The sequence below is a fragment of the Sceloporus occidentalis genome, unplaced genomic scaffold, assembly GCF_023333645.1.
Source record: "Sceloporus occidentalis isolate IW3139 unplaced genomic scaffold, rSceOcc1.0.p SCAF_2, whole genome shotgun sequence".
Taxonomy (NCBI): domain Eukaryota; kingdom Metazoa; phylum Chordata; class Lepidosauria; order Squamata; family Phrynosomatidae; genus Sceloporus; species Sceloporus occidentalis.
The window spans coordinates 1220474-1232943 of NW_028316982.1; the positions used below are offsets into that span (position 1 = coordinate 1220474).

The 12470-nt window shown below is 48.5% G+C and overlaps 1 protein-coding gene across 2 annotated transcripts in view; it reads right to left on the reverse strand.

Annotated features, from left to right (window-relative positions):
* ABCF3 (ATP binding cassette subfamily F member 3) overlaps positions 1-12470 on the reverse strand; it is a 53640-nt gene that overhangs the window by 29784 nt on the left and 11386 nt on the right. The window contains exons 4-6 of one of the 2 annotated variants that reach the window (XM_089508553.1): positions 9650-9702; positions 8903-9000; positions 1314-1436 (exon numbers count right to left, since the gene is read on the reverse strand). In XM_089508553.1, the coding sequence (XP_089364679.1) occupies positions 1314-1436; positions 8903-9000; positions 9650-9702 (274 nt within the window). Of the gene's footprint in view, positions 1-1313; positions 1437-2277; positions 3032-8902; positions 9001-9649; positions 9703-12470 lie in introns of those variants that run through there. The other variant, XM_089508554.1, reaches the window with a different exon arrangement.

The following is a 12470-nucleotide window of genomic DNA, read 5'->3' on the forward strand; positions in this document are numbered from 1 at the left end:
CACTCCAGACATTTTACCCTATGTTTGTCTCCCTTCAACATTTGACCCAAATGCTGATCCTCCTCAGCCACTCCTTCCAGCTCCTAGCTCAGTCTTCCCCAAACTGGGAAAGGCTGGCCTTCAATGCCCATGACATTTCACTAGCCATGTTAGCAGTCAAAACATCAGGAGGCATCAGGTTAAGGTTAGTATTACTTCCTCAGTTGTTCAACAAATAACCTACAAGAAATTAGTTCTTCCTTTTTTTGGTTTATGTTATGAATTTATACACCCCTTCTTTGGTGCAAAACACCCCTATATTGGCTAACAGAATACAGTATCTGAAGACATAATACACAGGCAAGAAAACAACAAACAAAGTAACAGAATAAAAAAGAGGTAGCAAAGTTATTTCTATTCAAATTCCTACAGGATAATAATTGGGGCAACACCAATGAAGTGCTTAAGGACTCCCTGGATGGGTCCTACTGCCCACAGAAGCTCAGGCAACAACACTCCCCTAATTCCTCGTAATTAGAATCCCTTCACCAAGTGGATGAAGAACAAATTGCAATCACGGTGCTTTCTTAAATTTTCCATTTTAGGGTGTGATGCCTTAATGAAAATGTTCTTAGTGCCTTGTTTCTTCTTTCTCTTTCAGTCCATCCTTTTAACACATTCTGCTTGAATCTTACCCTATTATGAACAGCATCCAGATAATTATTCTAATGAAATTGCCTGTTAAGTATCCCTTATATCCTAAGCTTATTTGAACATTTTGTTGTTGCTGTTGATTTAGTAGTCCTTGTGGAACAGAAATAAATGTTTTTTTAAAAAGTCCTACAAAATAAAACGATCCTTCCCTGCCACCATAAAGCCATCCCATAAATTGGGATCCACAACCAAGGAGGTTCTCTCCGCAGTCATTTTCTCTGTCATTTCTCTTGATGCTCCTGTTCTCTCGACAGCCTCTCCAATTATGCAAGTGCAGCAAGGCTTACATTCAACTTCCTGAATAATGGCTACAGTACTTATGCTGATGGGAACTGCAACCAAAGCACCAAGTGGACACTAGACTGTTTACCCAGACTCAGCAGTCCTTTAGGAATCCAGGTTCTAGGTCTTACAGAGTGTAAAGAGAAAGCAGAAGCACTTTGAAACATGGCCTGCCACACTTTAGAGAACAGCTATTCCAGCAGGAGTGAGACATATTCTCTGTGCCCTGTCCAGGTCTGCTCTAAAATATAAGCCTACTGGATGAAGTCTACATTCAGAGATTCCTGTCCACAGCCAATTGTTTTACATCCCAATTTTGGCTGCTCACTAGGACTCACCGCTCACCGAAGGACACATCGAAGTTTTCAATGCGCACGTCGTAGGACTTATTCTTTCCTGACGTCTCCAGGCGGGTCTCTTTCTTGCTGGCAGCTTGGCTGGCAGATGCCTCTTCAAGCACCCTGTTTCCAGCCACAAAACAAAAGATCATTCAGCTCAGGGGAACACAAAAACATCTTCCCACTACTTGGAATGCACTGGCCTTCCCATGCACAATACCACCAGTTCTCAATGAGACAGTAAGCCTCCTTCTGGGCTTTCTCATTTCACACTGCAGGTGTGGGCTTGCGGGACAGAATGTCTGCCCACAAAACAAAGCTTTGTGTCCTCAAACTTTTTCTCCCCAGCAGCTTAGAAATCTGGAGAAAACAAATGTAACTGTGTTGCTTCCACACGTTTGCCAACCTGCTGCTACTGCTTCCTTCCGCATGGTCACCCTGCTACCACTGTTGCTCACTCTGTCTCCAAGCCATGGCCTGAATGGGAAAATGACAATTCCCAACAGCTCTACATGTATACAGCTCTAATGTATACAGCCAGTTTTGTCTAGGATGGCTTTAGGTGGTTTTTAACCTCTAAAATGTTTTGCAAGCAGGATATGTGGGAAGGTTAAGAGTAACAAGCAAAATCACCTGCTCCATGGCATAGTGCATTTGGCTCAACACCCCCATTCCCTGCCTCAGAGTTCTTGCTGGCGTCATCTCTTTCTTCAGGGTTTCTGTGTAGCACAGTGGTTCTCAAACAGTGGGTCACAGCCCCTTGGGGGGGGGGGGTCAAACGACACTTTCACAGGGGTCACCTTAAGACCATTGGAAAATACATATTTCCGATGGTCTTAGGAACCAAGACACCACAATTTTATGGTTGGGGGGTCACCACAACATGATGTACTGTATTAAAGGGCCATAGCATTAGGAAGGTTGAGAACCACTGGTGTAGGAGAAACGAACGTTGGGTACTTACCGTGACACGTTCATTTCCAGCAGACGAGGGTCCTGGCATCCTGAATCATGGGTTATGCACCTCCCATTAGTTCCTGTAGGCAGGGACAAAGAAAAGACCGGCCCCCTATATAAGGAGGGGCTAACCCCCCTTGGGCCTCAGTCAATAACAAGCCAAGTGAATAGCAAATAAACCAAGACCTGGACCTTTACTGGTGAGAAACAGTACAACAATTATGAACCCTAAGGGCCGTCTCCGGGGAGTCAGGCCTCTGAAAGAAACAAACAACCAGCAAACAGAAAACATTAAGCAGAGACAGTCAACAGGCCGGGCTGGACCGCAGGCAGCACCCCGTGTGGGCAGGATGCCAGGACCCTCGTCTGCTGGAAATGAACGTGTCACGGTAAGTACCCAACGTTCATTTTCCAAGCAGAGAGGGTCCTGACCTCCTGAATCATGGGATTTACCAAAGCCCTCTCAATCAGGGAGGGAAGGTGCCTAGCTAGAACCTGCGGACCCAGCCACCACCTGTTGGGGGACTCCCCTCCGAAGGCCGCCTCAGCGGATTGGAACACATCCATCTTATAGTGTCTAATGAAGGTGGAGAGCGACTTCCATGTCGCCGCCCTGCAAATCTCAGCTAGAGAGGCATTAGTGACCAGGCCGCCGAAGTGGATGCACTTCCCGTAGAGTAGGCCATCATCCCCTCAGGTGGAGCGACATCAAGAGTAAGGTAGCTCTCTTGAATATAAGACCTGATCGACCTACTCAGAGTCGAGGCAGATACCTTGAACCCCAAAGAGCCTGGAAGAAAGGAAACAAAGAACATTTCAGATGACCTTAAGGTTGAAGTCCTCTTGATGTAGATTTTGAGGGGTCTGCTCACATCCAATGTGTGCCAGGTCTTTCCCAAGTCCTTCTTAGGATCAGGGCAGAATGAAGGCAGGAGAATGTCCTGACACCTGAAAGGCTGAGTTGACCCTAGGCACGAAGATAGGATCTGGATGAAGGCACACTGAGACCGGCCTAAAAATACACAAGTCTTTACCTACTGACAGGGCCCCAGCTCTGTCTGGCGGAGGTAATGGCTGTGAGGAAGATGATCTTGAGGGAGAGGTGTTTGAGGGAGGCCTCCCGAAGGGACTTGATCGGCCCAACCGTCAGCGCGTTTAAGACCGTGTTCACACCCCAGGTTGGAAAACGATGTCTGGTGGGCTGGCCCTGTTGGACTCTCTTCAATAGCCTATTAATGTGAGGATGGCTGCCATTCTAGCTGCTCTTGTATGGAGCAGAACCGACGTGATGGCCGACACCTGCCTTATAACCATGTCGGGTCAAGTCCCTTCTTAATGTCATCTTGGATGGACTATAGCAGGTCAGCCACTGAAAACCTGAAGCAGTTGATGAGAACTTGTCTAAAGCGGTGGATTATGTGATCAATCAGAATGGAGCCTGATCTAATCTGGACCTATGGCCGCTTCCAGCCTATCACTGATCACCTTGTCAACTGGTTATAGCAATGAAGGTGATATTAAGATAATTACACTAGCGATTAAGACTTAACACTCCGAAGAGGAATGTTAATGTCTGACCTCCACTTAAAATTTGAAAACAAGCTGTGCTAGCAGAAAAAACAAGGAAGTCCACTTTACCAGCCTCAGAAGGCAGTGGACAATGGTGTTATTTGGGCCAGACCTTGGCATATCCCAGTCAGGGATAAGACACTCACCCACAGCAGCTAACCTTATAGCAATAAAATCATAGAATCATGGAGTTGGATGAGACCACAAGGGACATCAAGTCCAACCCCCTGACATGCAGGAAATCACAATCAAGGCATGCCCAACAATATGCAAAGGAATTGTGTAGCACCCTGAGACTGCTAAAAGAAAGAGATTGGCAGCATTAACCTTCATGTCATTGAACCCAACTCACAATATGAATGATAGACATAGTTAAAATAGGTCTTAAAAGCCAGGCAGCAGCTGAATGGCAAGTCCATCAGCAGGCATTGTTATTTAAAAAGTAACTATCTAGCCAAGGTAAGAGGTAATTGTGATCTTTGTGGCAGACTCTTCAGGGCTCTGCAGGATGTCTGAATGGGATTTGAAGCAACCCCTTAGCAGAAAACCCTGATTATATTGTTTTAAAACACTCATGGAGGAAGGGGGGGGTCTCTTCCCCATGGAGAGGAGGCTGTTTGTTTGTTTTGAAAAGAATTTTTCTTAACCCCCTGAATTAGTGAGGGAGAACCCGCTCATGGAAGAAACTGTTTTTGTTTTTTGTTTTTTAGCTTCTTCCCTTTAATAGACATCTCTCCTATGAAAGAAGGGAAGGCAAGGGGAGCCACCTCTCCTGAGGCTAGCTGACTGAGGTTCCCTGTGTTTTATAACAGGAACATAACCATTATGACAATAAAGTGGAGCTTGGTTGGTCACCTTAATCCAATATATCTATCACCTCTCATGAGATGTTTTTACCAAAGATCCTCAATGCATGTAAGCATTAGAGGTCTACTGAGTGACTAGAGGACTTCTCCTTGCTTGAGCCACCCTTAGCATTTAAATGAACCTGTATTGTTAAAGCTTATGCTCTCAATGAGAAGTGCTATGGCTGATAACAAAGGAGGTAGAACCATATGGTCATCTTATGTCTTAGACCAGGGGTAGGCAACCTGCGGCCCGCGGGCCGGATGCGGCCCGGCGAGGTCTTGGGACCGGCCCCAGCCCGATCCTGCCGCCGATTGCCGCCGGGGCCTTTGGCGTCTCACACAAGGGGCATGGTGGGGCAATTGTCTATAGAAGCCTCAGAAACATGCATTTATCTTAACATTTTTTTAAAAATCAAGAAATTTTTTCGCGTGTCCTCCATTTTTTATTTAAAAAGTGCCCTCCATTTGAAAATTTTGTCCTACGTTTGTCCTGGCTTATTTATTTATTTAATTTTTAAAAAATTATTTAATTATTTATTGTTTGGCTTCGGCCCCCCAGTTGTCTGAGGGACAGCAACCCGGCCCCCGGCTCAAAAGGGTTGCCTACCCCTGTCTTAGACTGTTCCAGCTAAGGCAAAAAAGGCTCTGGCCCCAAGGGAGACAGAGATGGAGGCCCATGAGGAAGGAAGAAAAATCATCATGTTGGCTTATGACTAGCCCCTTCCCTTGTTGAATTAGTTTCCAGGCATCTTCTCTGGCCTGGAGAAAGGAGAGGGGGGTGAGCAGAAACAGCACCACTCAAACTTTCTGGGCTAACAGTAATAAATGAACACCAGAAAAAGTTAACCAGTATCTCTTGTAAATCTGAGCCGCCAGACCTCTTGGTGTGGGGGCTCTCCCCTCTTTTATTTGACCCATCAAGGGAGGCTGTCTGGGCAGTAGCTTTTTCAGGCACTGAGGAAACTGCTCTTAAGTTAGCAGTGACTGAAGACCATTTGGAACCATGGGTAGATAGCTGCATATGGCCTGTAGTGTAGCCCTGATACTCACAGGGCACTTTGTTTTATTTATGTTTGAGACAGCCCCAACTTCAAGCTGGGGTTAGAAGCTTAGCCCTTTCAATCTCAGGCAGGCTTTATAGTAACCTGGCTGCAAGACAGAAGCCAGCTTGGTCCTCAACTCCCTTCCCACTTGCATAGGTAGCTGGGGAGGGCAGAGGGGCTGCTGTGGGACATGGCCCCCCATTTACCTGAGGTATGTCTGTATCCTGAGAAGGATAATCTCTGATGGAAAGGAGAGGCCAAGCGCTCAAGCTGCTCTCTCAAGAGTGCCATAGTTTGGGGCAGCCAAACACAATTGGGGGTGAAGGGAACTCTCCACCCATGATATCCACAAGAGGTTTAACCCTTTTTGTTGTTGTAATATTTGGGAGGGAACACAGGAGGATTAGTATCCATGTGTTTTCTCATAGTATCTTTGGGTTGGAAGAGACCCCAAGGGACATCCAGTCCAACCCCATTCTGCCATGCAGGAACTCTCAATCAAAGCATAACCAATAGATGGCCCTCCAGCCTCTGTTTAGAAGTGGGTGGCAGAGGCCATGCTCTCTCTGTGGAGGACATGAAGCCATTTTGTGATTTTTGTGGGGTGCTCTGTGGCAGCCAAAAAGACCATTTTAGAGTTGGAAGCTTCAGCTCCTGCTAGGCCAAGTCCAGCTTCCTTAACAACCATGCGGCTGTACAACATAGAGGAGGGGTCCTCTGTCTCCTTACACACCATCTCATTATAAGAATTCAAAATGAAAGTGTAGGAGCCCTGGCAACACCACCGTGTGTTTTCCAGTCTGCAAAGGATCCCCCACGCCTGTTGGGGTCCTGGGCGCTATTGGGGGCAGAGATGGGAAGGAAGGGGGAGACCAAGGGTTTATGCCCCCATCTGCCCCCCTGGCAGAGTCCCAAACCTTATGCTAGGCATAGTGCCTGCAATGGCCATGGCAGAGGCCTCAGGGCCATGCCTGCCCTGAGCGAGGGCATTAGATCTGGCAACGGTTATTTGGTGGCTGGAGAGAGAGGGCCCCTGGTACTCACCGTTCTCCTGTGTCTTCTGGCTGGCTTGCCTCTCTGACCTTGGCCCTGTTTTAAGCTGTGCAGAGATGATGCAGAGAAATCCCTTGCCATGGCTTTTGGCTGGCCTGTCCTCTGTACTCTGGCCCCAGTGGGCTGAGCAGGGATGTTGAGAAGGGAAGTTTCCATAACTTCCGACCAGTTTTTTCACTGATCCTTGGCCTTAAACAGGCTGGGCAGAGGTGATGCAGAGGGATCCTTTGCCATGGTTTTGGCTGGCCTGTCCTCTGAACTCTGGCTGGGCAGAGATGCTGAGGAGGGAGGTTTCCATGACTTCTGGCCAGTTTCCTCACTGATCCCTGGCTTTAAACAGGCTGGGCAAAGGTGATGCAGAGAAATCCTTTGCCATGGCTTTGGCTGGCCTGTCCTCTGAACTCTGGCTGGGCAGAGATGTTGAGGAGGGAAGTTTCCATGACTTCTGGCCAGTTTAATCACTGATCACTGGCCTTAAACAGGCTGGGCAGAGGTGATGTGGAGAAACAGAGACATGGAGGGGATACCCCTCACCATCTCTTCCCACGGCTCCCATATGCTGCAATGCTGTTTGCAGAAATCTTCTGTGCTCCCACCATGAGAAGGGGGGCAACCTGGAGGAGAGGGAGAGTCATTGGCAAAGCCAAGACCTTTCTCCAATCCTGGGAGCCCTTGCCATATTAAGCCCTTCTTCATGCTCCCAAGGCAGCAAGAGAAGAAAAGGACTGGAGTGGCAGTAGTGAAGAAGCTGCAGAGTCTCCCTCTGAAGCCAGCTCCCTCTGTTGAGTTGGCAGACCCTGAGCTAGGGAAACCTGGGTTAAGGATGGCCCTTCACCCATGGTCTTGGGGTCCTCTGCCATAACCACCACCAAAGAAGGGGGGAAAGGCAGGAGAGAGGAGAAGGGAAGGCCAAGAAAACTCTCAAACCACTTTCGGAGAAGGAAAAACCTTGCTGGCTCGAAGAGACACATCTTGTAGGGGCATAGGCAGGCCTGCCTTGCCTGGGAAATGTCTCCCAGCCCCAAAGCTCGCTGCCTCGCGGGTGAAAATGGCCCTGACAAAGTCACCTAGCTCCCGGTCCGCACTCACCTCGGTGAGACCAGCTGGCGCCGGGGCCTCTTCTACGCCTTGGGGACCTGGGAGGCCCGGGCGGAAGGATGGGGCCTGATCACTGCCATGGAGGGGAACCCTCTCCTCTGGCTGGCCCTCTACCTCTCCCTCTGTTGCTGGCTCTCGCTGCTGCGCCGGCAGACCCTGAGCTGGGGGAGCCTGCACTTGGAGAGGCCCTTCACCCGTGTTTTAGGGTCCTCTGCCATAGCCCACCACCAAGAGGGGAAGGGAGGCAGGGAAGAGGGAGGCCAATAAAAAACAACGCTGACCGCTTCGATGAAGGAAAACGTATTCGCTGGCGAAGAAGTACGTCCTGCTAGGAGCTTAGGCAGGAACAAGACTGAGGCCCAAGGGGGGTTAGCCCCTCCTTATATAGGGGGCCGGTCTTTTCTTTGTCCCTGCCTACAAGAGCTAATGGGAGGTGCATAACCCATGATTCAGGAGGTCAGGACCCTCGTCTGCTGGGAAATGGGGCTTATTGCCAAAGGAGAGGAAAAAGATATGATACCCCAAACCCCAAACACCCCCCCCCCCAACATCAATGGAAACTTTACCCAACTCCAGCAACAAGGTACAGTTCCCTCCATATTTGTAGCTTTGACTTATGGATTTGATAATTCACAGATGATGTGATTAATATGCTCTCTTTAGGAATCTCTAGGTTCTCCAGTGTGACTCTCTGTTGTCAACTTCTGCCAGAGGTCACACTGGAGGAACTAGAGATTCCTAAAAAGAACAATTTGTAGGTCCTTCAGCACAATTTCATGGCCAACCTCTGGCAGATCTTGGCCACAGAATGGCCATGGAGGGCCCAGGGATTGCTAGAGAGGTGTTCTCTCAGGTTAAAAAAAAGTATTTTTTTCACTTGCACAGGTCTCCTGTGCCCCTAAGCCCAGCGAATGTGGAGAGTCCATTGTATTTGCTTGCTGCCAGACTCTTAGGATGACCCCTGCTCTTGAGAAGCAGCAACCAAGCCCTCTTGCTTGAATATAATAGTCCCCTTACTCACAGTGGGTTGCCAGATTTGGAAGAATCTCGTTCCTGCTTCTTGTTCTGCTTTGCCTTGAGGCGAGCCTCTGCCTTCTCCAGCTTCTTGGCATTCACCATCTGGAGATGGAGCAAGATCAAACATTAGAAGCTGTCATCATCTCCGAAAGAACAAATTGCTAGCTTGAATTATCTGGACCTCCTTGTTTCACTGGTACAGTTATGACAATTACAAGAGCAACAATACCAACACAACTGATCCTTGCGTCTTGAGTAGTGGTCACAACAAAAGGATCAGTTTGAAGAGGCAGCTGCACTACATAAGGATCTACAGTTTGATGTCATACCCAGAATTCTCTAATGAAGACATCTAGTGCTTGTCTACAGTGAAGTCTTAAATGCCTCATTAAACTACAAATCCTAGGATCCACAGGAAGGAGAGCTGATGGTTATAATGGTATCAAACTGTTATAATATTTATAGTGCAGATATGCCCTTAGTCTTCATATCAAAAGAAGGAAGAGGTGCCACATGATCTCTCCTGGAAAAAGCATAACAGGAGAAGCTAGAACCCAAAGAGCTTCTAGAGAAGAGGTGAGCAAACTGCAGATTTCAGCATCAGTGACCAGCACAGTTAATGGTGATGTATGCTGGGAGCCGTAGTAAAGGAAAGGAGGGTCTTTGTCATCCCAGCTGTACAAGCTGCTGTGTTATCTCAGCAACCTGGAGTCAACAGCAACAGGGTCCTCTAACCCTACCACGCCCTTACCGAGTTGTAGTTTCTTTTCAGCAGCAGCCCTGGTATGAGGTCCAAGCCGGAATCTGCAAACAAAAGAGGCAGTGAACTAACTAACCCCAGCATCATCAGCACAGCACCAATCTCCAGTACCTTCCTCTTAGGAAAACACCATATCCCATGAACAAGAGATATAAAATCTTAACTAATGCCTTTGACATAGTTACTCATATTGCTGAATTTATATCCCACCTTTCTCCCAAGATGGGCTCAAAGGTACGGCCTACAGTCCTAGAATAAGATTAAGCTAAAGCCTTATTTTACCAAAGTTAAAAAAGGAATAAATGACAATATTATTATTAAAAGCTATGGTTAAAAACAATTAAATACACATATCATAGATTCATAGAATAATAGAATTGGAAGAGACCACAAGGGCCATCCAGTTCAATGTCATTCTGCCATTCAGGAAGACACAATCAAAGTACTCCCGCCAAATGGTTATCCAGCTCTGTTTACAAACCTCCAAAGCAGGTTTAAAACATACATTTAAAACATATAGGTTATTTCATTCCTGAACTCTGTCCATACTTGGATGCACACATGCATGTGTGCGCACACACGCATACACAAATGCTCTTCCGTTGTGCCCATAAATCTCTGACCTGTCATGCTGGTACATGACAGGGAGATGAGGATGAGACTACATCCACAGAGTGTCTCCTCAAGCAAAGAGAGAGACTGGTCTTGGCCAGTTTCTTACAGCCAGCTTACAGCTTACTTCACTTCTGGAGCCTGGTCACAGTGCACAATTACAGTGGTATTATTCCACTTTAACTGCCATGGCAACACATTATGGAATACTGGGAGAGGCATTTACAATTCTCAGTCAGAGATCTCTACTGCATCAGCAAACTACAAACCCCAAGATGTTATTACAGTAGTTAGAATGGAAATGAACGTTGGGTACTTACCGTGATACGTTCATTTCCAGCAGAAGAGGGTCCAGGCATGCTGTAACCTGGGTTATGCACCTCCCATCTGCAGGGACAAAGAAAAGAGACCGGCCCCTGTATAGGGAGGAGCTAACCCCCCTGGGCCTCAGTCAATAACAAGCCAAGCGAGTAGCAGATAAAATCAAGACCTTTAATCGGTAACAATGAGAACATAGGCAAAACTATCCTATAGGACTGTCTCCAATGAGACCAGCCCTCATAGAGAACAAACAACCAGCCAACAGAGAAACTTGGGGGTCCATCAACAGGTCGAGCTGGGCTGCAGGGTGGCACCAAGTGTGGGCAGGATGCCAGGACCCTCTTCTGCTGGAAATGAACGTATCACGGTAAGTACCCGACATTCGTTTTCCCAGCAGAGAGGGTCCTGACCTCCTGTAATCTGGGATTTACAAAAGCCCTCTCAAGAAGGGAGGGAGGTGCCTAGACAGAACCTGCGGACTCAGCTACCACCTGCTGGAGGACCCTCCTACTGAAGGCCGCCTCGGCGGATTGAAACACATCCAGCTTGTAATGTCTAATAAAGGTGGAGGGAGACTTCCATGTTGCCGCCCAGCAAATCTCAGCCAAGGAGGCATTGGTGAAAAGGGCCACTGAAGTGGAAGCACTTCTCGTGGAACGGGCCAACACTCCCTCCGGGGGAGTGAGATCTAGGGCCCTGTAGGCCTCAATGATGCATGTCCTGATCCATCTACTCAGTGTGGAAAGCAATATCTTGCGTCCCCAGGACCCCTGGCGGAAGGAGACAAACAAGGCCTCGGATGTTCTAAACGCTGCAGTCCTTTTGATGTAAACCTTGAGAGCCCTGCGTACATCCAAGGTGTGCCAGATCCTTTCTAAATCTTTTTGGGTATTAGGACAAAACGAGGGCAGCAAAATGTCCTGTGAGATGTGAAAGGACGAATTAACCTTTGGCAGAAAGGCAGGGTCCGGCCGGAGGCAAACAGAGTCCGGTCTAAACATACACAGGTCTTTACGGACTGACAGAGCACTGAGCTCCGACACCCGCCTAGCTGAGGTAATGGCGGTAAGGAAGATTACCTTTAGGGTGAGATGTTTTAAGGAGACCTCACGGATAGGTTCGAATGGCCCCACGGTCAGAGCCTTTAGGACCGTGTGAAGATCCCAAGTGGGGAAACGATGTCTGGTGGGTGGAGCCCTGTTGGAGACGCCCTTCAGTAGCCTCCTAATGTGAGGGTGGGCCGCCATCACTGAAGCCCTCTTGTGGGGCAACACCGAGGTGACGGCCGGAACCTGTCTCCTGACTGTGTTAGGCCTGAGGCGTTTATTAATGTCATCCTGAAGGAATTGGAGCAAGTCTGAAACAGAGAAATTGAGGTAGCTGATGTGCTTCAACTTGCACCATCTTTTGAAGGATCTGAAAGTGGCCTCGTAGATACGGTTGGTTGACGTGCACCTGAAAGCCAGGATGGAGACTATTACTTCCGCTGAGTATCCGCACTGCTGTAACCTGTCGCATTCAGCCTCCAGGCGTGAAGGTTCAGCCACTCCGGGGCGGGGTGTAGGATCTGGCCTTGACTCAGGAGATCTTGGCGGTGGGGAAGAGCCATGGAGGCTGACACCATGGTCAGGATCTCGGAGAATCACGCCCGCCTGGGCCACGCTGGCGCCACCAAGATCACGTCGGCGTTGTCTCTTCGGATCTTGGCCACCAACCTGGACAGCAGTGGGAGCGGGGGGAAGGCATAGACCAGCGTCCTGGGCCACTGGAGATTGAGGGCGTCGACCACTTCGGTGCCCTCTGACTGGAACCGGGACACAAATCTGGGCAGTTTTGCATTTATGGGAGAGGCGAACATGTCTACCTGTGGCTGACCCGG